Consider the following 27,299-nt stretch of genomic DNA (forward strand, 5'->3'; position numbering starts at 1 on the left):
ATCCAGAGTTCACGTAAACCACTTTTGGATTTTAACCTATGGCTAATACCTATAGCTACGAACCATTTGATTGGTTAGTAGTATATAACAATTGTTTACTGCTGACATGGATCAAAAAAGGTAATATTAAAACCCTTGATGTGGGGGCTGAGAAAAGAACAAGCTTTGCTGAATATCCGAAAAGTAGAACTGACACTAACTGCCTTGATTTTCAGTCGTACCACCACCGCCCTGTAGCTCTCCTGTGGATGTGGCATTTATCATCGATTCTTCGGGCAGCATTGGGAGAAGGAACTACGTGAAACAGAAGGACTTTGTCAAGGCAGTAGCGACGAGTTTCGGCATAGCATCAGACCAGAGTCAAGCAGCCATGGTTCTGTACAGTAACTCAGCTTCAGTAAAGGCTCGATTCGGACAGTATGCGACCACGGAGGATTTCGGGAAAGCTGTGGATGATCTACCTTACGAGAGAGGCCTGACACGAATCGACAAAGCGCTGGATGTAGCGGCCACTGAGATCTTCCCAGAAGCCAGAGCGGGCGTGCCAAAGATTGCCCTGCTAATAACTGACGGTACCCAGACCCAAACAGAAGACGCCAAAGATTTAAGAGAGGCCTCAGAGCCCTTGCGAAAGGCAGGCGTTCGCGTTCTAGCCGTGGGTATTGGCAGTGGTGTTGACGCAGATCAACTACGACTGGTAACGGAGTCTGACGAGGATGTTGTGGTGGCCAATGATTTCCAAGACCTGCTGCTGAAAATTGGCAAATTAACCAGCAGGGCCTGCGAACTGGCTGGTGAGTGTCGCTCAATGTTTGTTGTGACTTTGTGGCCTTGCTTTTGGCTTTTTCAAAACGGGTCTAGTTAGACAGGCATACTGAAATATTCTCCTTGTAAGCTAGCCATCATATTAATTTTCGTCCACAAACTGATGTCCAGAAGTAAAGAAGCGCCTGTCGTCGCCTTCTACGACTTGTCTGAGTGGGAGACAAGCGACGATCGAATGACTTAAAGCCGCATATCGCGTTTGATTCCATGTGCAAATAGGTCTTTGGTTTTGGGCGTGTTAACTTGCCTGGCTTCAAAGAATCAACTTGTGAAAAGCCCTTGAACTCTTGATGTAAGGGCTGGAAAAAGAACCAGCTTTGCTGAGTGTCCAGAAAGCAGAACTGACATTTACTGCCTTGAATTTCTGTCTTTGCAGCACCACCGCCCTGTAACACTCCTGTGGATGCAGCATTTATCATCGATTCTTCGGGAAGCATTGGGAGAAGGAACTACGCGAAACAGAAGGACTTTGTCAAGGCAGTAGCGAAGAGTTTCGGCTTAGCATCAGACCAGAGTCAAGCAGCCATGGTTCTGTACAGTAACTCAGCTTCAGTAAAAGCTCGATTCGGCCAGTATGCGACCACGGAGGAGTTCGGGAAAGCTGTGGATGCCCTACCTTACGAGAGAGGCCTGACACGAATCGACAAAGCGCTGGATGTAGCGGCCACTGAGATCTTCCCAGAAGCCAGAGCGGGCGTGCCAAAGATTGCCCTGCTAATAACTGACGGTACCCAGACCCAAACAAAAGACGCCAAAGACTTGAGAGAGGCCTCAGAGCCCTTGCGAAAGGCAGGCGTTCGTGTTCTAGCCGTGGGTATTGGCAGTGGTGTTGACGCAGATCAACTACGACTGGTAACGGAGTCTGACGAGGACGTTGTGGTGGCCAATGATTTCCAAGACCTGCTGCTGAAAATTGGCAACCTAACTAGCAGGGCCTGCGAACTAGCTGGTGAGTGTCGCTTAAAGTTTGATGTGACTTTTGGGCCTTTCTTTTGACTTTTTCAAAACTGGTCTAGTTGGATAGGCATACTGAGATATTATCCTTATAAGCTAGCCCACCATATCAATTTCCGTCCACAAACTGGTGTCCAACAATTAAGAGGCGCCTGTCGTTGCCTTCTGCGACTCGACTGAAAAGGAGGCAAGCGACAATAGCGTGCACTTTGCGTGGGACGAGTAAGCTAGTGTTTGTGTTAAAACCCTTAAAAACCTAAACATGAAAGGCGACTGACGTTAAATTTTACAGTAATCGATGGTAATTATACCGAGTGGTCTGAGTGGTCTGACTGTGGTGTAACATGTGGAGGAGGAGTCCAGAGTCGATCAAGGAATTGCACCAACCCACCTCCACAGTACGGAGGAAAGAGCTGCGAACATCTGGGAGCAGCTAATGAAACACAAGAATGTAACACCGATCCATGCCGTGAGTAGACACCTGCACTTCTTAGGAAGGGTTCATAAGGGGCTATGTCGATTTTTAAGTGAGGCCATGATTTTTTCCTGTTAGGTTTTAGCAGGGCTATGGACAATTTCTACCAATATGAAAGAACGTATTAGGGGGAGGGGGCATAAAAAAAATTCCATAAGCAAGGACCCACGATTACTGGAGGCATTGGAGAAGCTCAGAGATGATTTGTTGGATGATACTGCATGGCCAGTTATAATGCACTGGTTTGAAGAAGATGAGAATAAATAAATTCTCACCTTTGCCAAACCCTAGCATGAAGCCTATCAAACCACTAACTGCTTCATAACTGGCTGTACAGTATGTATAGATCACGTTTAAAATGGCCACGATTGACCCCAATGTCTACAACCTTAAAGTATTTTAGAAAGCTGAAGTCTAATGGTACAATGTTTAATAGCACACTGTGTATCAACACATTCTATTCTTAATGTTACTGGAATGCATGATGCCTCAGCCAAATGGCTATTTTAGCTGGTTTTGAAGTCTCCAGTGAATGTAAACTGTATCTTTTTATTTATGCTTATCAGTTTGAAAAATTTAAGTTTTTCATTCTCGAATAGACTGATAATTATTAGTAGTTTTGCTGATAAAACAATTGTCATAATGTGGTCAATTCTGAGACTAAAAATGTATTGTTTTGATCATCAGGGTTGTTTGGGTGGTGGTGGTGGTGGAAGGGGCGGTTATGGTATTTTGCCCTTTGTGGTGGGTTATGCAATAAGAAAGGGGGGGCAGAGAAAAGTCACCAAATAATAGGGGGGCTTCCAAAAAATGCAAGGGATAAAAACTAAAATCGGCATGCAGTACGTATCTCACGGATGACGACATGGTCACCTGTCAACATCGGGCTAATTAACTCTATGGATGTCGATGTTTTTGCTGTTGTTTTCTTTTGTTTATTTATTTTGTTGATTAAGTAGTCTATTCTCTACAAGCGGTATATTCACATTACGCTATGATAACATTTGTTTAGCAATCGATGGTAACTACACCAAATGGTCCGAGTGGTCCGACTGCAGCGTCACGTGTGGAGGAGGGACACAAGACCGTTCGAGAACCTGTACCAATCCCCGTCCAGAACACGGCGGACAGAATTGCGACGAGCTGGGACCAGCTAATGAGACGCAGGAATGTAACCCAGACCCCTGCCGTAAGTACATTTGATATCATGTTACTTACAAAAAAGGCAATAGCAAGAAAACTACAGAAAGAAGATCGTCAATTATAGCGATATTGTTTTTATGTACAGTGAGAACCAAGCAACAAACCGTTCCATATAAAGGGCCTGTGTCACGGCTGAGTTAAGTTTATTTTATCAAGCTTTGCTAAATACTTGCTACGAAACCTCATATTTGCTAAAGAAATTACTTCTATGGATCTAAATTGCAAACCATAGCACTATTGAAACCAAATGTGTCTCCCGCGCGTTATAATTTAGAGTTGCAAGCAAATCTGTTTAGCCCAACAATATTTCAAAAAGCCATATCGCAATTCGTTAGAATCTTCGTCACTTTTGGCCATATGTACCTTCTTTTGTATTTGCTGTGTTATTGAAATGTTCCTTCACTGTGTTTTAAGAGGTAATTTTTTATATTTCAACGAATTTGATTGGCTTTCCCCATGCCTTAAACTGGCTAAAATCCGTGAAACAGTCCCTTTTACGAGCGGCCCTTTAGCTGTTATTTGAGAGGATGGCCGATTCGTTTGGTTTTATAATCAAACGTAAACGTAAGAATAACCAAATTGTTTTAAATAGCTTGCACTTTGTATGGGAGGGACGGGTTAGCTAGAGTTAATGTTAAAATCGTAAAAAATTTTAACATGAAAGGCGACTAATTGACGTTAAATTTTACAGCAATCGATGGTAACTACACAAAATGGTCTGAGTGGTCTGACTGCAGCGTCACATGCGGAGGAGGGACACAAGACCGTTCGAGAACCTGCACCAATCCCCGTCCAGAACACGGCGGAGAGAATTGCGACGAGCTGGGACCAGCTAATGAGACGCAAGAATGTAACCCAGACCCCTGTCGTGAGTACTTTTTATCTCGTTTCACTATTTTCAGCTGATTGATACTAAAACTTAAAAAAAAACCTTGTCGAAGAGGCCAAGTTAACTGCAGGAATCAATGTAGAAGTTATTAGTACTCTAGCTTGATATTTTTGTAAGCTGTACCAACATCAACAAGCCTGAATTTGCTCCTGGTCATTATTCGTTTATTGTTTTTGTTTTGTTTTGTTTAGTTTTCCTTTTTTGAATTGTTGTTTGTTTGTTTGTTTGTTTCTTTGTTTGTTTCCTTGTATTAATTTAAAGTCAGTCAAATTTTCGTCTTTGATATGACCATGTAACAGTTTCCGACGAGACCGAAAAGCATAGATGGCTCAAAAAGTCAGTTATTTGTTGTTTAGGAACTGACAACCTGGCTGAAAGTTTCACTATGAGAGGGAACATTGCGTTATAATTCTATGACGAGTTTATCGTAAATAATTGTTGTAAACTTTTCGTAGCAATCGATGGTAATTATACCCAGTGGTCCGAGTGGTCTGACTGTGGTGTAACTTGTGGAGGAGGGCTCCAGACTCGATCAAGAAATTGCACCAACCCATCTCCACAATACGGAGGAATAGACTGCGAAGGTCTGGGAGCAGCCAATCAGACACAAGAATGTAACACGGATCCATGCCGTGAGTAGACACCTACATTTCTCATGATATTTGTACATGTGCAGTACGTATCTCACAGATCTACGACACGGTCACTTGTCAAGACCGGACAGACTTTATCGATGTCGATATTTGTTGTTTTATAGTTGCAGTAGTAAATTCCCATAGGCGTACGGGCACCTTCGGACCTGGGGGGGGGGGGCGGAGACGTTATTGCCCGAAAAAAAAAAGACGTACGTTGAAAGCCGAATAAAGAGGCATATGAAATGGAAAAAAAACTTCCGTTGAAAAAGTTGTATACAAAAAAATTAATTGATTTTAGTGGCGTTGCTCGAAGATGTCAAGCACTTAAGTGGCAGTTTCTCTTAAAGCGGTCCATCGCATTTCGGGTCGGAAAAAAGTTTTCCCTCAAACATTGCCCAGTGAACTATCTTAGGTTGTAAGTAAATGCAACGACTTTAGTTTTTGGAAATACGTTAAAATATATTTTTTTACAGCTCTCAACAGTGAAGGCTGCAAAAGGCCTAATTTTGAGCTTGGCCAAAACGAGAAATTACATAAGTTGACGAGCTCGTCGTTCAAAAACAACCAAACGCACCAAATTATTATTATTATTCCTAAGTTAAGTGATTCTTCAAAGGTTGGAAACGCATGTTAAATTTTGATATATTTTGATTTACGGGTCCGTGAAAATTTAAATAACAGCAACCGTTAGATCGCTTTTTGTAAACATGCAAAAGTATGGTGTCTTCGCCGGCCTTTATTTCATGAGGCCAGACCAGACCATTCTAAATTCCAACTGAATCCTACTAAACAGATGTTAGGAAGCATAGAAATATAAAAATACCTTGCACTTTTTATCTTTCTTTCCCACAGCGACTTCGAACATTTCGTGCTTATGCGAGTAAGAAAGCTCATTTGCATAATGTGTATAAAATACTCGCATAAGCAGAATGTTCGAAGTCGCTGTGGAGGAAGGTAAAAAGTATTTTTTATATTTCTATGCCACTGTTTGTAATATTGGAATTAAATGTTGGAGCAGATTAGATCTGGGTGATTCAATTTTCATTACATGCGTTCCGGACCACTAATTAGGAATAATACTAATAATTTGGTGCGTCTGGTTGTTTTTGAGCGGCGAGCTCGTCAAATGAATCTCGTTCTGCAAGCTCAAATTAGGCCTGCAGCCTTCACTGTTGAAGCTCTAAAAATATATTTTAACGTATTTCCAAAAACTAAAGTCTTGCATTTACTACAACCTAAGATAGTTCACGGGCAAGGAGGGAACCCGACCAAGGATGGACGTAAGGAACTGCCACTTATCCTGTTTCTCCGAAATACTTTATTTATTCATTAAAAAATATGTTTTATAAAAAAAATATTTATTGGCGAGCCAATTTACATTGTTTCCCCCCCCCCCCCCCCCACTTGAAAGGTATACAAAAGCGTGTGAAACATTCAGGGGAAGTTGGGTTAAATCATTTTGTTGAAAGTTTTGAGCTAGCCCTAAGCAGACTGGCATACATTTGAGTCAAAAGCATTAGCTTCATCGCATTTGTAACAGCTTTGTTTCGAGGTCTTACACTGGATCAACCGCGCGCAAACTTTCAAGCTGTGGAAATACTATCTTTTGGTCGCCCTCGCCAATTCAAAATGATGCAACTGAATCAAACTAAGGGGTCACGCAGAATTTGTAAAAAAAATCGAATATGATTATAGTAATTTGCGAAAGGAAACGAAAGCAGATAAATGATAAATTTAGACTTTTGAACCACAAAGTTCGGTATATTTCCAATACTTTTTTCTGTTGATGTAATTCGTTGTGAAAGTAATGTTGAGATTTGTCGGCTTATTTTCTATTTCTTCTCTTGGCTTTTGCCCGAATTCTAAGCATTCTGCCCGAACATTTTCGGCACTGGGGGGGGCTGCAGCCCCCCTCGCCCCCCGGCTCGTATGCCTATGTATATTCCCCACAAGAAAATGGTAAATAAAAAGCTAGTAAATGTCCCAGCTCACAACGAGTCTCTCGTAGCTCAGTTGGTTAGAGCGCCCATAGGCGTACGGGCACCTTCGGACCTGGGGAGGCGGAGACCTTGTTGCCCGAAAAAAAATGGAATGGGTTGAAAGCCGAATGAACAGGCATACGAAATGGACAACAGAACGTGCGTTAAAATAGTTGTGTACAAAGCTTGCCTGCTCGCTGAAGGAAACGATGTTCTTAATTATCTCGTGGCGTTGCCCGAAGATGTCATGCACTGAACGGCCTTTTCCGGAAATATTTTATTTATTCACTTTAGTTCGGAAAAAAATAAAAGTATTTAATTTTTGGGGAGGAAATTTCCATTGTTTTTCCCCCACTTAAAAGTTTTTAAAATTGTGAAAATTAGGGAAAATGGGTCGAAGCAGCTTCTACATTTTAACCGATCGCAGTTTGTTTCAGTCTTAACTGGGTCCACCGCGCGCACGTCAAGCTATGGAAAAGCTGATTGCAGCTGAATCATCAGAATTGCGAGAAAATCGAATATGATTATAGCAGTTTGCGAGAGGAAAGAAGCAGATAAATAAGAATTTGACTTTTAAACCACAAAGTTCGGTATATTTCCAATACTTTTTCTGTTGATATAATTCGTTCTATTGTATTTTAGATTTGTCTGCTTATTTTCTATTTTTTCTCTGGCTTGTTGCCCGATTCTTAGCATTTTGCCCGAAAATTTTGGCACTGGGGGGGCTGCAGCCCCCCTCGCCCCCCCGCCTCGTACGCCTATGAGAGCGCCCAACCGGTATCTGGGAGGCCATGGGTTCGATTCCCGTCGGGGACTCAGATTTTTTCTTTGTCTTATGCTCGTGTCATGTTGAATACTTCATCTTCATTATTTATTACCGAGCTTTAAATTTACCATCTTTATTATTTACTAAGAATTAAATAGTTTGCAAGCGTTAAATTGTCCGGGCCGGACACTTAAATTTGACCACATTACACCTATGTTCAAACGTCTTCATTGGCTTCCGGTATGTTTTAGGATCAAGTACAAAATGTTGATCCTAACTTTTAAGGCAATTTATGGCGTCGCACCGTCTTATATTTGTAACTTAATCAAGATTAGAGAACAAACAAGATTCAACCTGCGATCGTACAAGGAACTTTTGTTGGAGCCATCAAGAGTAAAGACCAAGAAAACCCTTGGAGACAAATCATTTAAAGTAGCAGCCCCTGGACTGTGGAATAAATTACCATCTGAAATAAGAGCGATCAGATGCTACGATCTTTTTACACGAGCAATTAAGACTTACTTGTTTAAGATAGCATTTTCTTGTTACAGCTAGAGCCTCTTTTAGCATGACTTTTCACGAATTTTGCTTGTTAACCTTGATAGAAAAATCTTATGAAAAGCTCTTGAACTCTCGATGTAAGGGCTGAGAAATGAATGAGATTTGCCGAGTCTGCAGAGAGTACAACTGACACTTGATGTCTTGCATTTCTATCTCATTAGCACCACCGCCCTGTAACTCTCCCGTGGATGTGGCATTTATCATTGATTCTTCGGGCAGCATTGGGAGAAGGAACTACGAGAAACAGAAGGACTTTATCAAGACAGTAGCAAACAGTTTCGGCATAGCATCAGACAAGAGTCAAGCAGCCATGGTTCTGTACAGTAATTCAGCTTCAGTAAAAGCTCGATTCGGCCAGTTTGCGACCACGGAGGAGTTCGGGAAAGCTGTGGATGCTCTACCTTACGAGAGAGGCCTGACACGAATCGACAAAGCGCTGGATGTAGCGGCCACTGAGATCTTCCCAGAAGCCAGAGCGGGTGTGCCAAAGATTGCCCTGCTAATAACTGACGGTACCCAGACCCAAACAGAAGACGCCAAAGACTTGAGAGAGGCCTCAGAGCCCTTGCGAAAGGCAGGCGTTCGCGTTCTAGCCGTGGGTATTGGCAGTGGTGTTGACGCAGATCAACTACGGCTGGTAACGGAGTCTGACGAGGACGTTATGGTGACCAATGACTTCCAAGACCTGATACTGAAAATTGGCAACCTTGCCAGGAGGGCTTGCGAACTGGCTGGTGTGTATTGTTTAATGCTAAATGTCGCGTTTTATTGGTTTGCACACTTAATTTTTCTTTAATTTCTTTGCAGTCTTATCAGTTTTTTATATTTACTTGTATTTCTAACTTTTTTGTTACAGTACGGCGTGATCCCTCTTGTTTAATACCTATGGATATCGCTTTCCTATTGGATTCTTCAAGTAACGCTGAAGAGGTTGGTTACCAGGCCCAAAAGGACTTTGTCAAACTTGTTTCCAACCGCCTGCCTATCTCTCTCACCGGGAGTCGTATAGGAGTAATTTCATACAATGCGGAAGCTTGCGTCGATTTCACATTTGATAAATATTCCAACGCCAATAGTCTTCAAGCCGGCATTGATGTTCTCAAGTTCAAAGGAGGAGGTTCAAGAATTGACAAGGCGCTTGATCTCGCACTGGATGGCCTGTTCTCTGTAAAAGGTGGAGCAAGACTTGGAATCCCAAAGACGGCTGTTCTTTTGACGGATTTAGAATCCAACTTAACTGAGTACGACACTCTGAGGAAAGCAGTGGCCCAATATAAAACAGATGGTGTTGAAGTGATTGCAGTTGGTGTCGGACCAGAAGTCGATCTTCAAGAATTGCGTGTGTTGGTTGGAAGCGAGGAATACTTGCTAGGGGTCGAATCATTCGAGAGACTCAGTGACTTGGCAGAGAAACTTACCTTACTAGCATGTAAGGCTGCAGGTAAACATATTTTTAATAACCAGTCTAGTATATTTTCCTATAAGACCAACCCAAGAAATCTTGACATTGTTTCATTGTTATTAGTTTATAACCCTATATGTTACAGTTAAACGCAGCTCGAGGGAAATTAAAGCTGCAAAATGCACGTCGGTTTTGTTCAGATAGCATCGTTTTCCAAGCGAAAACACCATTGATCAAAAAAAGAGAAACGTTCAGTATGTCATAAACTGACTCCCTGTGGTAGAGCAGTTTTCAATTGAGTGTCGTAAACCAAAACCATAGTAATTACTCTGGCCAATCATAAAGGCCACAGACAATCCAGTGAACCAATCAAAACTCGAAGCAAATACATGTGGCCGACACGAAGCGCGGGAAAACGTGCGCGAGCGATCACGATTGGTTTTGGTTTTAGTTCTGATTGGCTGAGAAAGTGGCTTGAGATTTTTAAGCCAATCACTAAGCGTAGCAATGCAAAACCAAAGCAAACGCAATTTAACTGTAAAGTGTTTTTACCCTCGTTAAATAAAGTTATTATTAATATTATTATTATTATTATTATTATTATTATTATTATTATTATTATTATTATTATTATTATTATTATTATTATTATTATTTACTTTCGACACTCAAATGAAAACCGCTCTAACACAGGGGTCGGTTAAGTAAACAATCATTACGACGTAAATCCATAATCAAAAATACAATTTAATTCACCATCATGTTCCTAAGAGTGCTTGAATATTCTAAGCTTGTCTGCGGATGCGTGGTAAGTTGGGGGGGGAAGTCATCTTCCCATTCACCTGGCTTGTCTTCGCTCCACCCAAGGAGAATAATTATCATATCATTATTATATTCTTAACGTTTTGCTTGGCGTGCTTTTATTAGATTGCCTTTCTCTCTCTAGTGTCCAACTAAAGTGCCCGTAAAATAGAGGTGTTCGCTTGAAGAGGCTCAATGTTTCGAACGTTTTAGTATATTTAACATGGTAGTCAGTTTTTAAAATACATCATCTTTCTATAGCCCAACGAGTGGGGCGCCATGTTTATTCATTGTATAATTATTCTATGAAGGTGGATTTCCACTGACGCGTAAATATTTACGTACGTAAAACGTGCGTAAAAAAAGATACGTAGGCAAATTTCCACTGTCGCGTAAAAAGTAATAAAAAGCGTTTCTTTTTTACGGGCGTTGAACGTACGTAAAAGCCCGCCATCCTAAATTATCAAGTTGGTGAATAGAGTGTGTTATTGGCGGCCATATTGGAGGAGTGAAACAATAAATTGTTTTTCCTTTGGGAAAAAAATCAGTAACATTTTTATGCAAATATCTTGTTGTTTGACTCCTGCAACATGGCTGCCATGAAAACACTTTGTACCACACGCTAGTAAAAGAAATGCGTGAATATGACCAAGAAGCATTTTATAATTACTTCCGAAAGACACCATCAATTAAAAAAGATTTGAGGCGACCTTTCCGGATTGCCGGTTCAAAGCCTACGTGACCTGACGCCAGGCGTTTTTTTTTTACTACTGTGTTCCTGAAATTTGGTTCTGTAGTCAGTTCTATAGATTATTGCTGGAAATGTTTGGGCTTTCTCGATGAGAAGTGCTTCTACATCTGAATGTTTTCCCATGTAAATCAACGGCAATTTAAAACAAAATGGTTTTCCACATGGCAAGTGGTGTCATGTGACAAAATCCAAAAGTATGATTGGGTAAATCGCTGCGTAACCGCAGACAGCCGCGAAAAAAGTTAAACTCAGTTCAACTTTTTTGAAAACACTCGCGATCGCTACGTGCGTATATGTGTGTGTAACGTACGTAAATACCAAGAAAAAAACGTGGCACTGGAAATTGGACAACGTAAATTCGACGCACGTAATGGCGCGCGTAAAATTTCATTTTTACGTACGTTCACAATTTTTACGTACGTTAACGTGTGTCAACAAAAACGCGACAGTGGAAGTCCACCTTTAGAGGGCCACATGTTTGTGTATTTTCCACTATCAAGTGGAAATACGCCATTAAAAAAAGTCTGTCGATAGAAAATCGTTAAAAAAGGTGTACGTACGAATAAACTGCTAGTATTGCGCAAACGTTTTTTTCTTTCTCGCTTCAGTCACTGATTCATTATTATCAATCTCGTTTCCTATCTTTCTTAGAACCCAAGCGAGTCATTCACCCGATGGACGTCGCTATCCTCGTCGACACATCCGACGGCATAAGTGCCCTCAACTTCGAAAGGGAGAAAAATTTTGTCAAGTCCCTCGTCAGAAGTTTTACAATATCATCAAACTTGAGCCGAGTAAGCATCATGTCGTATGGTAACGAAACAGATCTTACTATTAATTTCTCCGACCAACAAACCAGAGAAGGCCTCATACGAAGCGTCGACTCTCTTCCTTTCCTTGGAGGACGTACAGGGATTGATCAAGCTCTGGAAATGGCGGCTGCACAGTTGTTCTCCCCATTAGGGACCTCCCGGGTTGCTGTGCCAAGGACGGTTGTCATAGTATCGTCGAACTGTCAGCAAGATCCTTCGGAGGGTTCTAGTCGACTGAATGAAACCGTCGCTCTTTTGCGAAGAAACGGCGTCCGGATCCTCGTGACGCCTGTTTGCGATGATGTTGACGAGAAAGCGTTTGGCGCGCTTGTGGAGGACGAAGAAGACATAATTGCCGCTGACTCTTTCCGGGCTTTGGCAGCGGCGGCTGAAAGAGTCAGTGCAGCAGCATCCGAAATTGCAGGTACTAAATTTTGCAACTTGTAACAAATTACTCATTTTACGTGCATTTTCATTCTTTCAGCTGTTCTTTTATAGCGATAGAAAATTCGCGCTTTCTGTCCAATGCAGCATTGCGTGTTGGGTATTTGTGTCACAGAACTGAATCAAATACAAGAGCTGTTGATTTTGTAAATATCCTCATGTAGGGCCGAATATATAGAGGAAAGGGAGGTTCATCGAATCTCACGAGTGAGCGCAGCGACGAGGCAGCGAGAGTTCATCCCCCTGTCATATATACCTACTAACGAGACGATTTTCCGAAGAGCCGACCATCCGAAATGAAGAGCAAAATGTGTCGGAGACGACATGTCCCGCCCCGAAGAGCCGGCGACACCAGGGGGCACACAAAATACATGTTTCCGTGGCGGAAGACCGATTCACTGATGTTTATATAATAATCTAATTTTCTTTTTAGTGTTTCGTAAATAGACCCCTTTTGTAAAACTATATTCAGAAATACTGTTGAAATGTACCAGTGAGTTTAAATTATTGTGGAATCTAGGCAAGTTTCAAATACAGCAGATCTGCGGTCAGAGGACCGAATAACGGCGGATGGAAATACAAAAAATAGGCCACATACGCCTATGCAGAACCTATAGAAGGCCTATAGAACCTTTTCTTGATTTATTTTTCACCCAATTTGTAATTTATCCTAAGACCATTTTTTGAGCTGCATATATTCTTGAAGTAAATCATGATTTTTGTCTTCATTTTAGTCGTTTGAATCATACAACGTTCGTGATTTATATAGCAAATTTAATCTGACTTGTAAACGTCACTTGTGAAGATCAGACTTCTAAAGAAAACAACAACGCAATTCTAGTAGTTATACATACAGTTGGCTAAGTCTAACTGTCGAACCCTGTTATGTAGAAATGACTCGAACCTCCCGCTAAATCGGGCATTTTTCTTTTTCAATCCAGGGCATTTTCTCATTTAGGTATACCCTAAAGGACAACTGAAACTGAACTCTCGAGTTAAATTTAGATATCGATCTATAAAGTATTGAGCTTAACAAAAAAATATATTAAATGAATGCAAACGATACCTTATGATTACTGACCATGAGTACTAGCTAAAATCCAAACATCTCGGACGTTTTGAAGATTATAGTTTCCGTTCTGCAATGCTCGCATTTAGAGGTGAAGTTTAGGCCTTAAAAAACGGAAACAGAACAGTGTGTTGACTTGGAAATTCAATTCCATTTCTTTGAATCAAAATGGCGGGGCAAATGGCGCTGTAGTAGAACTCCGCTGACAAAGTGTGTTTGCCTTTACGACAAAATGTAGGTATGCGTAGCGTGCAAAAGTAATAACCTAGCAAGTAGAAAGGAAATGACGTTTTAACCCAAAAAAAATGCTCCGTGTAGGTAACCCTTAGAAAACAAGTCTGGCTACAGTTCCACTTAGAGACGGATTTTCAAAAATGTAAAAAAAAACTTTTAAAAAGAGAGATTTATGAAAAAAAAAACTGTGTTGAATGTTTTTTGTTTACATAAGAATAAGATGATGTCGTGATCAGCGATACTCACACTCACACACTTCGAAACTCTAACTATTTTCTTAACTCGCTTAGCTGGGACAACTTATCGATTAGAAGGGTGAACCAAGAAGGAAATTTAATGTTATTCTCGTCCCCAAAGCCGCTAGTCCCGTCCCTAAACTCTCTCTTCCGCGCTCCTTTTATAAGGGTTGAACCCAGGCGCGAGAAGAGCTGAAACTCAGCTCCCAAGCTTAAACTATAAATCTAATTTCTGATTTCAGTCCGTTATCTTTTTTCATATAGTAATTTTAAGAATTTGGTTGCACATTAAGAAAATCTGTCTTAATTATTCATTGTTTCAAATCATTTTCCTTTTCCACGTTGCAGCTCCAGAACCATGCACCAATGCCGTCGATATTGCGTTTATAATGGAAGCATCAGATGGTATAGGCATCGAGAACTATCAGATACAAAAAGACTTTGTTAAAGCAATCGCAGAAAGCTTTGGTATACAGCCGACCGGAAGCCGTGCAGGGGTCGTTCTTTCCGGAAAAGAAGCAACTTTAAACATTAAATTCGGAGACCACTTACAGGCCGAGGACTTCAAAGAAGCTGTCGATAGACTACCCTACACACGAGGCAACGCTGGGATCGACAAAGCCCTTAACGTAGCTATTACCAAGTTGCTGGTTAGCCAAGGTGGTGCAAGACCTGGAGTGGCGAAGATCTTAGTGTTGGTGACAACTGGCACACAGAATCAAACAGTAGATAGCAGTCTTGGTTGACGCTGTCGCTCGAAAACTTCGACAATTGGGTGTAGCAGTGTTCGTTATGGGTGTCGGTGAGGAGGCGGATGTGTCATCACTTCGTTCCTTGGTTACTAGAGACGAGAATGTTTTCCTACAGACGTCGTTCGAAATTCTGATGATGAAAACGCGGCAAGTTGCAAAGATGGCGTGCGACAGTGCAGGTTTGTTTATTCTGTCTATGCAAAACGTATGGAAGGGGCTTACAACGGTCATAACTAATGGAAAAAGTATACTTAAAGTCAGTTTAAGTTGCAATTTTATCTTTAGAAAGTTGCTCACCCTTCTGTTGTCAGTATATGGTGGCTAAGCATAAGATATAACCTTATGGCAGCGTAACAAAACAGAAAACTCAAAATGTTTTTGACTAGGCAATCAGAAAAAGGGTGAAAAAGACGTTGGTTTTCCCTCGACATAAAGGAAAAATTTAAGTGGTCTCGTATAAGACCTGGTACCTTTTTAGAGGGAAGGGAATGGTACTAAAACTGGGTTTTTGTGTTGGGGTGGGGAGAACCTGACCGGGTTTCAGACAAAAGCCCTGTACTTAATTTTCTATTTAACACTAAGAACGCGAGTACTTAGGCCAATGATTTCGTGGCAAGCTTTTACAAACGTCACGATAAAAATAATAATAGCTTTATTAACGTGTCGAAAATTTTCAACTAAAAGGAAAAGTCTCCTCTACTATTTGTGGACACCTATCTAAAACTTAACTAAAATCTAGTTGCAACTATTTTATTAAACATTTGGACTTTGAGAAACGTTCAAGCCTACAATAGCCCATAATTGAATAAATCAACTACATGTTGGATAAAATTGCCCGAATTTAATTTGAAATCAAGAGTCTCGGGGAAGAAAACAATAAATTAATCATCTCAATGTTGTTATTTTTGCGTTCAGGATTTTCCACATGCAGGAATCCAGTTGACGTTGCTTTCTTGGTGGATTCCTCGGGCAGTCTTGGCAAAGAAGGTTTTCGTAAACAGAAGGACTTCATCAAAGCGGTCACTCAGACTCTTGATGTCACTCCCTCGCACAGCAAGGCTGGTGTTATAACGTACAGCGACAGGGCCTCTGTAGCGATCAAATTCTCAGATTACAATCACCACGAGGAGTTTACCAGTGCCCTTGAAGCGCTTCCGTATCATGGCAAGACTACTCGGATTGACAAAGCCATTGTCATGGCTTCCAAAGAGCTCATGACTGAGAAAGGGGGCAGAAGAGAGGACATTCCCGGAGTCATGGTGATCATGACTGACGGGAGGCAAACTCCTGATTTGGACGTAACACCTTTGGAGGAAGCAGCTACAAGCTTAGAGGAGCTGGGGGTCACGACATTAGTGCTTGGAATCGGAGAACTGGCAGACGAGAAGGAGCTTCGAAAAATGGCTGCACGAGATGGCGATGTCTTACTGGCACCTTCCCTCCAAAGTTTATCTAGTTACGTGCAACCACTTGCTACAAGTATATGCAATGCTGCAGGTATTTACACAGCACTTTTTTCTTACTATTTTTCTTTCTTACATATATATTTCACTACTTTATGCCTATCAGGGCTTGAACTCAATTGTATTACTTCATCTTGTCCATATCATGGGAGACGTGGTGGCCTAAAGGTTAGTGCGCTGGACTCCGGATCGAGTGGTCCGGGTTCGAGCCCTGACCGGTGTCACTGTGTTGTGCCCTAGGACAAGACATTTTACTGTCATAATGCCTCTCTCCACCCATGTGTTTAAGTACCGTGTATAAGTAAGCATGAGTACCGGCGAACTAATGGTGGGGGGTAACCCTGCCATGGACAAGCTTCCCAACCATAGGAAAGTAGAAATACTCCTAGACGGTGAATGCTACTGAAAACGGGATAAGCTCCGGCCTGAGGAGCTACTAGGCTCGAACACAGACGTTACCTATTTTACCTTTGTCCATATCATTCTCTAGTTGGGTTCTTGGGCATGGCACTCTAGTCTAACAGTGCCTCCACCCAGAAGTATAAATGGGTATTTGTAAAATGTTGGGGCAGCGTGACATAATGCTTGAGAGGGAATTACCTGTGGTACGCTTAGTTGATTACCAACTGGAAGTTGATAAAAGTGCGTAAACCGCCGTGGCAAATTTCGTTAGCCCTACGTCAGAGCAAAGTGACGAAGAGCCCGACGAAGGGCCAACACTCGGAACGTCAGCTTTTCGATCAAAATTCGCTACGGTTCTTATAGAAAGGTTCTTATAGAAATTAACCTAAAAAAACAGGGTTCAATTTGTTTTCGGACTCCCAAATTGTTTTCGGACTCCAAATTTTCTTGTTAATTAAATAAGTAAGGCGTCTTTTTGGCTTAATAAACAAGTTTGACTAGTGAAAGTTGCTTATTCTACCATTCACAGGTGTATAATATATTTATCATTAAATAAGAACCTATTTAAGAACCTGCGTAGCCTAAAATTCCACTAAGCACCATTCACATAAGAACCCGTTTAGGCTAAATTTGAAAAAATTGGGTTCTTATAAGCGGGTAAGTACTGTATTTCTTGTGGAAAAAAGGTATCACAAACACAATTAAACAATGTAGAGACACTTATCATTTTTCCTCGATTTTGAAGCACCACAGACATGTGATGTTCCATTAGACGTTGCATTCCTGGTGGAATCATCAGACAACATGTCACCACGAGACTATCAGAGAATTAAAGATTTCGTCAAAGAGGCATCCACGTATCTTTTAACAAATGGTGGCGAACAACAAGTCGGTGTTATCCTGTTCAACAATGAGGCATCGATACGGATTAAGTTTGGACAATATGTCTCTGAATTTGATCTAAATCAAGCAATAGACAACCTTCCTCTCGAGAAAGGAAGGGCACAGATCGACAAAGCTCTTCAAGTCGCCTCTACCGAACTTTTCACTGATGTGGGTGGAGCAAGACCCGGAGTCCAAAAGGTCGCCATCGTATTAACAAACGGAAAACAACCTGCTGAGGAGAACATTGAAGCACTGAAGGATGCTGTTAGTCCGCTTCATCGTGCAGGAGCTCGGGTTATAGCCATTGGGGTGACTTCTTCGGTGGACTGGAATGAACTGCGCTCCATAACGGAAGACGCCAAAGATGTCATCGTGTCACGTTCTTGTGATAATTTAGTGGACAAAGTCAGTTATCTTTTCAAGCGCATCTGCCTCGATGCTGGTAAGAAATATTCTTTAAATATTGGTCAAGTTGTCCAATTTACCACGAAGAATTGCTAAGGCTTGAAAGCCACCTATAAAATAATATTAATTCCGGGTATTGCTGACGGCTTCGAAAACATGTAAGATGGGGTACAACCTAAGAACTGTAGTAATTTCTCTGCCGAGATCCCCTGAAGAGTATCAGTTTCGACCCTATAATTGACACCAAGAATATCCCATTCCATCAACTAATTACATATCCTTCCTTTCTATTTTTCTCAACTTTTAATCCGCTTACCACACTGATATTCATTAAAGGTAAAAGATGTTTATTTGCACATTGAATAATAAAAACGCGTATTTTCATTTCAACCTAACCTCTTTCTGTTTTGTATTTTTCAACCAAAAGCCTACAAACAGTGTGATGGTGTAGCAGATGTGGTGTTCGCAGTCCACTCGTCTGGAAACCTCACACCTTCAAATTACCGAAAAGAAAGAGAGTTCGTGAAAAGGGTGGCGGCAACTCTGAACATTGCACCTGGAAGAAGCCGCATCGCGTTGATTCTTTACAGCAACTTTGCCACAGCACCTGTTAGACTAGATGAAGAGAAAACTCTGGCTTCGTTTGATAAACTTGTGGATGGCTTGCCTCACGAGCGCGGAGTGACGCGCATCGACAGAGCTTTGAAGCTTGCTCGATCAATGTTTGACTCCAATGGCGCGATTACACGACGAGGAGTGCCGAAGATTTTGATCTTGTTAACCGATGGAAAGCAGACTGTTGCTCCAGATGCGACGAGCCTTGACGAAGCTGCACGACCACTTCACGAGGCTGATGTTAAGATATTTGCAGTGGGAATGGGAAGCAATGTGGACGTTCAGGAGCTACGTGCTATGTCAGTTGATAACCAAGACGTGCTCTTGGCGCCATCGTATGACGATCTTGTCAGCTTAAGCGGCTCCTTGTCAAAGATGATGTGTGAGGCGGCCAGTAAGTATACATTCAAAGTCAGAACTATATTTATGCAGCTAGGTCACATTATTTTAGTAAAGATGGCTTTACTTGATAAACCAAGGTTAAGCGCGCGTTAGTATTATGCCATTCCCGTTCCCCTTGCTATAAACGTACCAAAAGTACCAAGCCAGGGAAAATTCTCTTCTCAACCTCTGCTGCCTTCGACTTTTGTTTTCGTCGACTCTGTATTTTTCAATGTAAGAAAATTCTAACTGGACGTAGAATATTTCCAAATGAAACTGCAAACGAGAAGAGCAACGATTGAGTGGTTATATAAGGGCAGATTATTCATTCTGTCCCAATTTGTGTATACTGCAATCTGCTTTACTCACTTTCTTACTTACGACCGATCGACCGCCCATATATGGCTACCCAAGTTATAAAAAATATATTACCTTTATTTAAGCACGGTCGGGTTTAAAGCTAGAAGCTTGTAGGGCCGTGAATTTCCGATCGAATTGGAATTTGGAAGTGTTGTTTTTTGTGGAGGGAGGAAATACAGGAGAACCTGGAGACAAATCCTCGGAGCAAGGACGAGAAGTTGAACCAACAAAAAACTCAACCCACATATGACGCCGGGTCCAGGAATCTAACCCGGGCCACATTAGTGGGAGGCGAGCGCTCTCATCACTGTGCCATCCCTGCTCCCTGCTCCCCAACTGGTCGACTTACTTATTTTATTTTTCTTACACGAGACTCTGTGCATTGCTATTTTCAGAACCTCCAGTTTGTGATGAAGCAATGGATGTCGCGTTTCTGGTGGATGCTTCAGGTAGTGTTGGAACAACCAACTTTGACAAGCAGAAAGAGTTCGTCAAAGCAGTCGCCAGCACACTAAAGCTCAGAAGTGGCCTGGCGCGCGCTGGGTCCCTGGTTTACAGCGACATGGCAACGGTCCAACAATCATTTAACGGCTGCAATGGATCACATTCCGTCATGGAAGCAGTGGATCATATACCTTATTATGGACGCACCACGCGTATAGATCGCGCCTTATCGCTTGCAAACACGGAGCTGTTCAGCGCCACCGGGGGTGTGCGATCTTACGTGGCCAACACACTCGTGTTACTCACCGACGGAAGGCAAACGCCGGCACCGGACTCGATTTCCATGGCTCGCGCAGTCAAACCACTCAAAGACAAAAAGGTGGCACGAATAGCTCTGGGGATCGGAAATCAAATCAGCCCTTCAGAGCTACGCCGGGTTGTCGATGGAGATGATGATGTCGTTACAGTTGACAGTTTTGATGACCTTCCTTCTTCTTTGTATTTAGTGTCGAAAAAACTGTGTGCACAAGCAGGTAAGAATAAAAATCCGATAATAAACTCCCCATGGCTGGGCCTCTAATTCCACTAAAATAGAACCTGCAATGAGATTTTTACCAAACTTTGCCTATTGATTGTTAGTGTTATAGGAACTTAAATTTCGAAATAAAAACGAGGGTTGTCCATGCATGTTTAGGAGCAACAGCATTTTGTTTATTCCCAATAAATCCTTAAAACATTACCATGATTATAGTCACGGTGGCTTGCTAAATTCACGTTTCCGACGATTATTTCTTTTTCAACACTGAGAATTGGTCCATATGTATTCTAAAGAAAGAAAGTTACAATTCAATTTAAAACAACAGAAAAAAATGATAGGTCACCGTACTCACGATTTACCTCATTTGCGAGGTCCAGCCGTTAAAAAGCCGCCACCTTTTGTGCACTCGCGCTAACCACGCGTGAAATTATACATAACCTTAAGCTTATAATAGAAAACGCACTGCGCCTTTTTCCAGAAACGGTCACATGGCACAAAATCTGCCATGCTATAAGGCAAAAGAATGCGACAGCGTCCAAAACAAAGCTACTTCAGTATGCTCCAGTATGCGTCTTGCCATCTAGCGTGGCTGTGTGACCGTAAGGCCTATTTTCACAGAGTGTAAGCCCAAACTATAGAGTTTGTTTTGAATATCATGTTGTTTTTGGAAGTTGAGAGAGTTATATTTCAACTTTTTAAATTTGTCTGTGCTCAAATTGCGAAGTTACAAAGATTTATCATTAACTTCCAAAATCTCTCATGTAATATACGACGATATACTGAAATATTGATCTCGTCTTTTGACAGCTTTGAAGCAATGTGCTGCTCCTTTAGACATCGCCTTTGTCCTGGATTCATCAGCAAGCATAGGTGAACCCAGCTACAACAAAATGAAGGACTTCGTCAAAGCCGTTGCTAATTCCTTCATCATCGGTCAAGGCAAGGCACTAACGGCTGTGATCCAGTACGGTTCTACTGCAACCACCGCAATCCGATTTACCGACCACATGAACAACGCAGGTTTCAATGCCGCTGTTGACGCCCTACCGTACTTACGAGGTGAAACGCGTATCGACAAAGCTCTACAACTGGCGTCCTCCGAGCTGCTGACGGAACGCAGCGGAGCCAGGGCCGGAGTCGCCAAAGTCATGGTATTGCTAACAGATGGACGCCAGTCAAAAGCTCCCGATGGCCTTGACCTTAAGAAAGCTGTGGCGCCTCTTTTGACAGCGGGTGTGCGCATTTTTGCGGTGGGGATTGGAAGCGAAGTTAATGAAAAAGAATTACAGCTCGTTGTGGATAGGACCGATGACGTCATTGCAGTGCCATCATACGATGGACTCGCTACTAGAGTGAGGCAGCTGTCCATTGCCACATGTGAAAGTGCAGGTATTATTACTATTGTAATAAAATAAGATTATTGTTACACCTTTCTTAAGACACGCCTTTGACCCAAGGTGGCTCCAATTCCCTCAAATTCCCAATTAACTAAGCAAAAACGTTAAGTTAAGACATGCTGATCGAACTCGTTTCTAAGTTATAAGCTTTTAAAATTAAACTCAGGGGTGTTTTGTTATGTTGACATGGTAAGTTCTTATGTCAAAAAATGATTTAACTTGTTCACAAACGATCAAGGATTCGTTTGATATCATTGTTTTAATATTAACCGAAAATTGGCAAAAGGGCTGAAAGACAATAAAGCCACTTTAAAATCCTAATTTTAAAGCGGAACAACAAAAATAACTTTATAGGGTAATAACAATTACTGGTGTCCCAGTAGTTTACATTGTGGGCCTTGAATAAGTAAAAATCAAAAAAGCAATTTTGTAAATAAACAGAAATTTGTTAAAAATCCCAACCTTAGTATGTCCCAACTGGTGGGAAGTTGAACAGCTCTTTATGTACAGAGCGTGGAAGAGTTGAATTCGGGATCACCGGACACAAATCCATCTAGTGGCAGCTGATAGGATAACAAGCCCAACGCCGCAACCCTTCGGCCACGCCGCCTTCTTCTAAACAAACGATACGACACTGTATTGAATAAGTACTAATGACATTCTGTTGTGGTATTTTCTTCCAGAAATCAACGCTTGCGATAACATCATGGACGTTGCCTTCATGCTCGACTCCTCAGGCAGCATAACACCAACCGAGTTCCAACAAGCCAAAGATTTCATCGGGCTCATGGCAAACTCCTTCCTTAAAAACAAGGTCGGAAGTCGCGTCGGACTTGTTCAATTCAGCATCGTACCGACGATAAACGCTTGGTTTTCCGAAGAACTTACGAGCGATCAATTCCGTGATGCATTGGATAAAGTTCGTTACGATGGAGGTTACACTCGGCTTGACCGCGCTCTTGTGCTAGCGGGTGAAAAGCTGTTTTCCGAAGAAGAAGGCATGCGAAAGGACATCCCAAAGATCATGGTTGTTATAACGGACGGAATCAACACCGACGCGCCTGATTTCGTCCCGTTGGACAAGGCTGTGGCGCCTTTGAAACGCGCAGGTGTCAGGGTGTTTGTGGTTTCTATTGGAAGTGAGGAAGGACGGGAAGAATTGTACCTGCTCACACAACAACAGAAAGACTTGTATTTTGTGCAAACGTACGATGATTTGGCACTTCAACTGCGCAGAATATCGAAGGATACCTGCGAAAGTGGAGGTAAGACGCTTAAATGAATCTTGTGCGTTTTGAATGTTTCCGATATTACTTTTAAATGATTAAAACAGGCTTTAAGGAATAAAAACGAACTTTATTCATTATAACTGGATACATTTCTCTAGCTGCATCTCTGTTATATTTCTTCAACGTTGTTGCCTACGAAGTCAGGGAAATAAGTACCCCTCCTCGGTCAAAATCCCAGCTAAGAGAATACACTGATCTAGTGTACTTAGCTGGCGGAGTTCGTGCGCGAATACCCTCTTTTGGCGGCGTAGCCTCTAACGAGAGTGGCTAAGGCGTAAGGAGAATTTGGAGTCTCTACCGCCGAGACAATGCACTTGCGCGCAAAACCCCGGCGGCTACGCAAGGTAACACCGAGCCCGCGATTTCTTTCAAACACGTTGCTAAGCAACCTTACAATGACGCAATTCAAATACGGCAACATTGGGAGATCTCGTGGGTTCTGGCACAAGCTTTTAATAAGAGAATAAATGGAAAATTCTCCGAAAGCTTCTTTAGATACGTTTACTAAGAACCAGGCCTATCCTCTACTGAGACATATTTAAGATTGTAATCTAATTCTCTTTCTTTCAAACAGCCCTTCCAAGATGCGAGCGTGTAATGGATGTCAGCTTCTTGGTGGACTCCTCCGAAAGCGTTGGCTTACAAAATTTCAAAAAACTCCTCGACTTTGTGCGCAGCCTCGCCAAGACACTGCGCATGTCCTCGATTGGGACCCACGCTAGTGTCGTTATCTTCAGCGACACCGCCAGAGTCCAAATCAAACTGGGAGATCACGACGACATCCGGGGATTTAACAAAGCCTTACGAGATGTCCCGTATCTTGGTCGAAGGACCCGGATTGACAAGGCTTTGCGGGTTGCTTCGAGCGGCGTTTTTCACAGTAGATCTGGCATGAGAGCTGGTGTTCGAAGAGTTGCGGTGTTGTTGACTGAAGGACACCAAACCAGAACTTTCGATGCAATACCGCTAAGGTACGCTGTCGAACCGCTCAGACGGAGGCGCGTCGACGTTTATGCGGTTGGTATTGGTAACGAAGTGCGTTATGACGAACTGCGATCAGTCACGAACAGCGATCAGAAAGTAATGTTGGTGAAGACATTCGAAGGACTCGCAAGAATTGCAGAAGAGCTGAGTGACAAGATGTGTCGAGGTAGGTAATTTTGCAGTTTTAGAAGCTCGCTTCACTCAGGCCCGTTAGATGGTTTAGGGATAAAAGAAAAATGGGAAAATAGCTATATGGATAACGGATATCTACAACCACAAAGAAAGGTAGTTGGGAAGGATGTAAAAATATACCCGATTTCAGTGAGCTTAAATTCAACTTCTCAATCATAATAATTCATCAAGTTAAAACAACGAAAATCTTAACCGTGAAGGAAGTTTCGATATCCGGTCTTAATTAGCATAGATTTTTACGCTTTTATTTCTCCGTTTACTCCGTAGTTTTTGTTACGATTGACAAGATATATCAAACAATCGAATTTCGTCAAAAATAGTCTGCTGCGCGTCGTATTTTCAACTCTCAGCTCGTTGGTTGGATATCTCGATAAAACAGTCTCTTGTGTTTGATACATTACTTAGTAACTGCCATTCCTGGACTGTTTTGGACCCCAAATTTTATGGAAAGGGATAACTGGCCTTAAAAATAATCTAGGGGTAAAGGAAGACCCACCCCAAATCCTCTTGAGAGGGCCTGTTTTCTGAGCCTTTAACCTTCCAATCCAAACTCAGAATGGTATTAATTGTAGCGCTGTGAATCTGACTCTATATCAAGACATTTCCCACCTAGTTGATGATTCTCTATCTTCTTCTTACATGAATGCTTAACAATGCTAGATGTAGTGTGAAGAAAGAAGATTTTGATCACGGTTGGGCCGGGATGGTCTGTACTTATGATGATTGGAAGGGTTGATTTAGGAAAGGGTGGAAAGAAAGGTCGGCACAATTAAACTCCCACTTCTATTGCCCCCTCCGTCCTTCCCTCCCCCACCCCCTCTGCTATCGCTTTTCCCTCCGATCTATTCATGGCATTCCTTTTACTTATTAATTATGTTTAAGGGATAGTGTTTTCATCTTTCCTGACATGTCTTGTTCCTTTTTCTTTCAGGATAACTGCCCTTTATCTTGTCTCTCGAAATCGCCTAAGTAACGAATAAAATAACACGATAATCTATATTGTAATGTAATGTAAAAGAAGGCGAATATTTTAAACTAGCACACGAAAAAATAATGTATAAAAGTCAAGAGATGGAAAGAGAAGCAAGGCTGAAAAACAAAGAAAAGAACACCAACATTTTAAAACAGTAGCAACATATATTTTAGACTTAAGTTCTTAACTCATTTATTCGACAAGAACATCGGTGAAAACTTTTACGTTTTAGTCTTCATGCTCTTTAAGGGGTTAAAAATAACTTATTTTTGTAAACTGCACAGTATTTCATAACCAGTTTTAACGATACTGTAAATTAGAAAATAACAAAATAAAAGCTTGTTCCTATGTGTTCCCTATTGTGTACTTTCGTAGTTTTTGCTAAAATCCCCAATTTTGATATCTTGTAGACTTTTCACAGTTCCCTATTTTTCCGTGAACTGGTAAAGATTGATCGCTGAGTTCACAGGCCGCCATCTTGATTCCTGAAAGCGAGGGAAAACTGGGGAGAGTGCAAAATGCCTTCCCCAGTTTTCGCTCCAATCAGGGACCAAGATGGCGGCCTGTCGAACTCCACGATCGACCTCTACGAGTTCACGGAAATAGGGGATCCAGTGCTAGTGATGTGATGTGATCTCAAACTCATCTCGATCTAGGGCGTGACCATTGGAAGCTATTAAGCAGTGCTCATTCTCGTCCCCATAGCCCTTTCGTTTCTCTTAGACGGCTGGGCCTTGGCACAAGAAAACAAAGGGCTCTGGGGACACAGGATTTCCAGCCCTTGATTCTAGGACTTTCGGTCTTCATGTATGCAGTCATGACGTTTCAAAAGAGTGTATGAGAGAGTCATTACGTTTTCAACTTCCGTTTAGGAATTCTTTGTTCCAAACAGCCAATCAAAAAATTCGAATTAATTCAAAAATCCTATGAACACTTTTAACTTCAGAAAGTCAGAAAGGGCCAACGGACAACACAAAGAACCGGATCCTGGTGGATCTTATCAGCAAATTGTATAAATACTGTACGAAGAAATTAAAAAACAGAAAGGCTGACCGTACGGTGGAGGGATTTAACTTGTATATTTTCTTCCAATATTTCGTCAGGCACGGCCTGACTTCATCAGGGAATGATGAAGTCAGGCCGTGATGAAGTCAGGAAGTCAGGCCGTGCCTGACGAAATATTGGAAGAAAATATACAAGTTAAATCCCTCCACCGTACGGTCAGCCTTTCTGTTTTTAAAAATCCTTTGTCCCCAGAGCCCTTGGTTTTCTCGTGCCAAGCCGGCTAAGAGAAACGAAAGAGCTATGGGGACGAAAACGAGTAGTGCTTAGCTGCTACCCAAAAATACATTATTGCTAATACGTGCTAATGCTTACGACAAGCCTTCCTAATGCTTTTTTAAAACATCCGGTACTTGAGATAACAATGAAAACCCCTGAGGCTACAACTTATTGTTGCGAAATTACAAGAAGAAAACTTTTGAGCACACCCAAATCGCCCACTAAAACTAAAAGTTATGTTCTTTCATGGCAAATGCCATGTCAACAAATAAAGTATACTGTCAGGGTCATTGAATAGCTGAAGCAGCTACAAAATCAAAACACAAAAGCGTAAATCGAAACTGGTTTTAAGTATCACAGGAAAACAATAATAAAAAATGTCCACTTTTCAAAGTCGTTCTTTCAACTTCCCATTGCTCCACGACTTCCTATTGTGATATTTTTGTGTTTACTACGCCCTACTAAAGTGGGGGAAGGCGGAACTGGCCTTTTATTAAACCGAAAACAAATGCTTGAGACAAGTGTTACAATTTCCATTTCATTATTTGCGTGTGAAGAGGGGAAAACAAGGGCCGGGCAGATTAAAGTCAACCGGAAGTCGTGGCAAAACAGATGGGTTGTAGGAAATACGAGCCATCAGATTTTACGGATCTTTAAGAAGTAAGCTTTCCCTAGCCCTCTTTTTGTGGTGTGATGGGCTTGTAACTGTAGCTATGTAGTAGAAGATTTCACAAGTTTGTGATATTACCGGTCCTCTAGTGTAGAAGTTGCTACTGTTTTGGAGCTAGGGGCATTGTTCCTGTTGTTTGTTCCATTGTTCTCTCTGAGAGAAGCGAGTTCTTCATGCGAGACCTTGTGTCAGCTGCTACCCTCGATGTTACCCGACCGTAGCCACTGGTTCC

At 41.9% G+C, this 27,299-nt stretch overlaps 1 protein-coding gene across 1 annotated transcript in view; it reads left to right on the forward strand.

Moving 5' to 3' along the window:
• LOC144660674 (uncharacterized) overlaps positions 1 to 25,475 on the forward strand; it is a 50,113-nt gene extending 24,638 nt beyond the window's left edge. Inside the window, 19 exon segments of the mRNA XM_078521359.1 lie at positions 216 to 794; positions 1,202 to 1,774; positions 2,072 to 2,248; positions 3,267 to 3,443; positions 4,149 to 4,325; positions 4,802 to 4,978; positions 8,449 to 9,021; positions 9,144 to 9,728; positions 11,893 to 12,477; positions 14,385 to 14,773; positions 14,775 to 14,967; positions 15,704 to 16,285; positions 17,399 to 17,980; positions 18,371 to 18,952; positions 19,695 to 20,276; positions 21,089 to 21,670; positions 22,362 to 22,943; positions 23,542 to 24,117; positions 25,075 to 25,475. Of these exon segments, the coding sequence (XP_078377485.1) occupies positions 216 to 794; positions 1,202 to 1,774; positions 2,072 to 2,248; positions 3,267 to 3,443; positions 4,149 to 4,325; positions 4,802 to 4,978; positions 8,449 to 9,021; positions 9,144 to 9,728; positions 11,893 to 12,477; positions 14,385 to 14,773; positions 14,775 to 14,967; positions 15,704 to 16,285; positions 17,399 to 17,980; positions 18,371 to 18,952; positions 19,695 to 20,276; positions 21,089 to 21,670; positions 22,362 to 22,943; positions 23,542 to 24,117; positions 25,075 to 25,079 (8,258 nt within the window). The 3' untranslated portion in view covers positions 25,080 to 25,475.
• The last annotated feature ends 1,824 nt before the right edge of the window (positions 25,476 to 27,299 follow it).

Source organism: Oculina patagonica, chromosome 7, assembly GCF_052425735.1.
Source record: "Oculina patagonica isolate OP01 chromosome 7, crgOcupat, whole genome shotgun sequence".
NCBI classification, from domain to species: Eukaryota; Metazoa; Cnidaria; class Anthozoa; order Scleractinia; family Oculinidae; genus Oculina; species Oculina patagonica.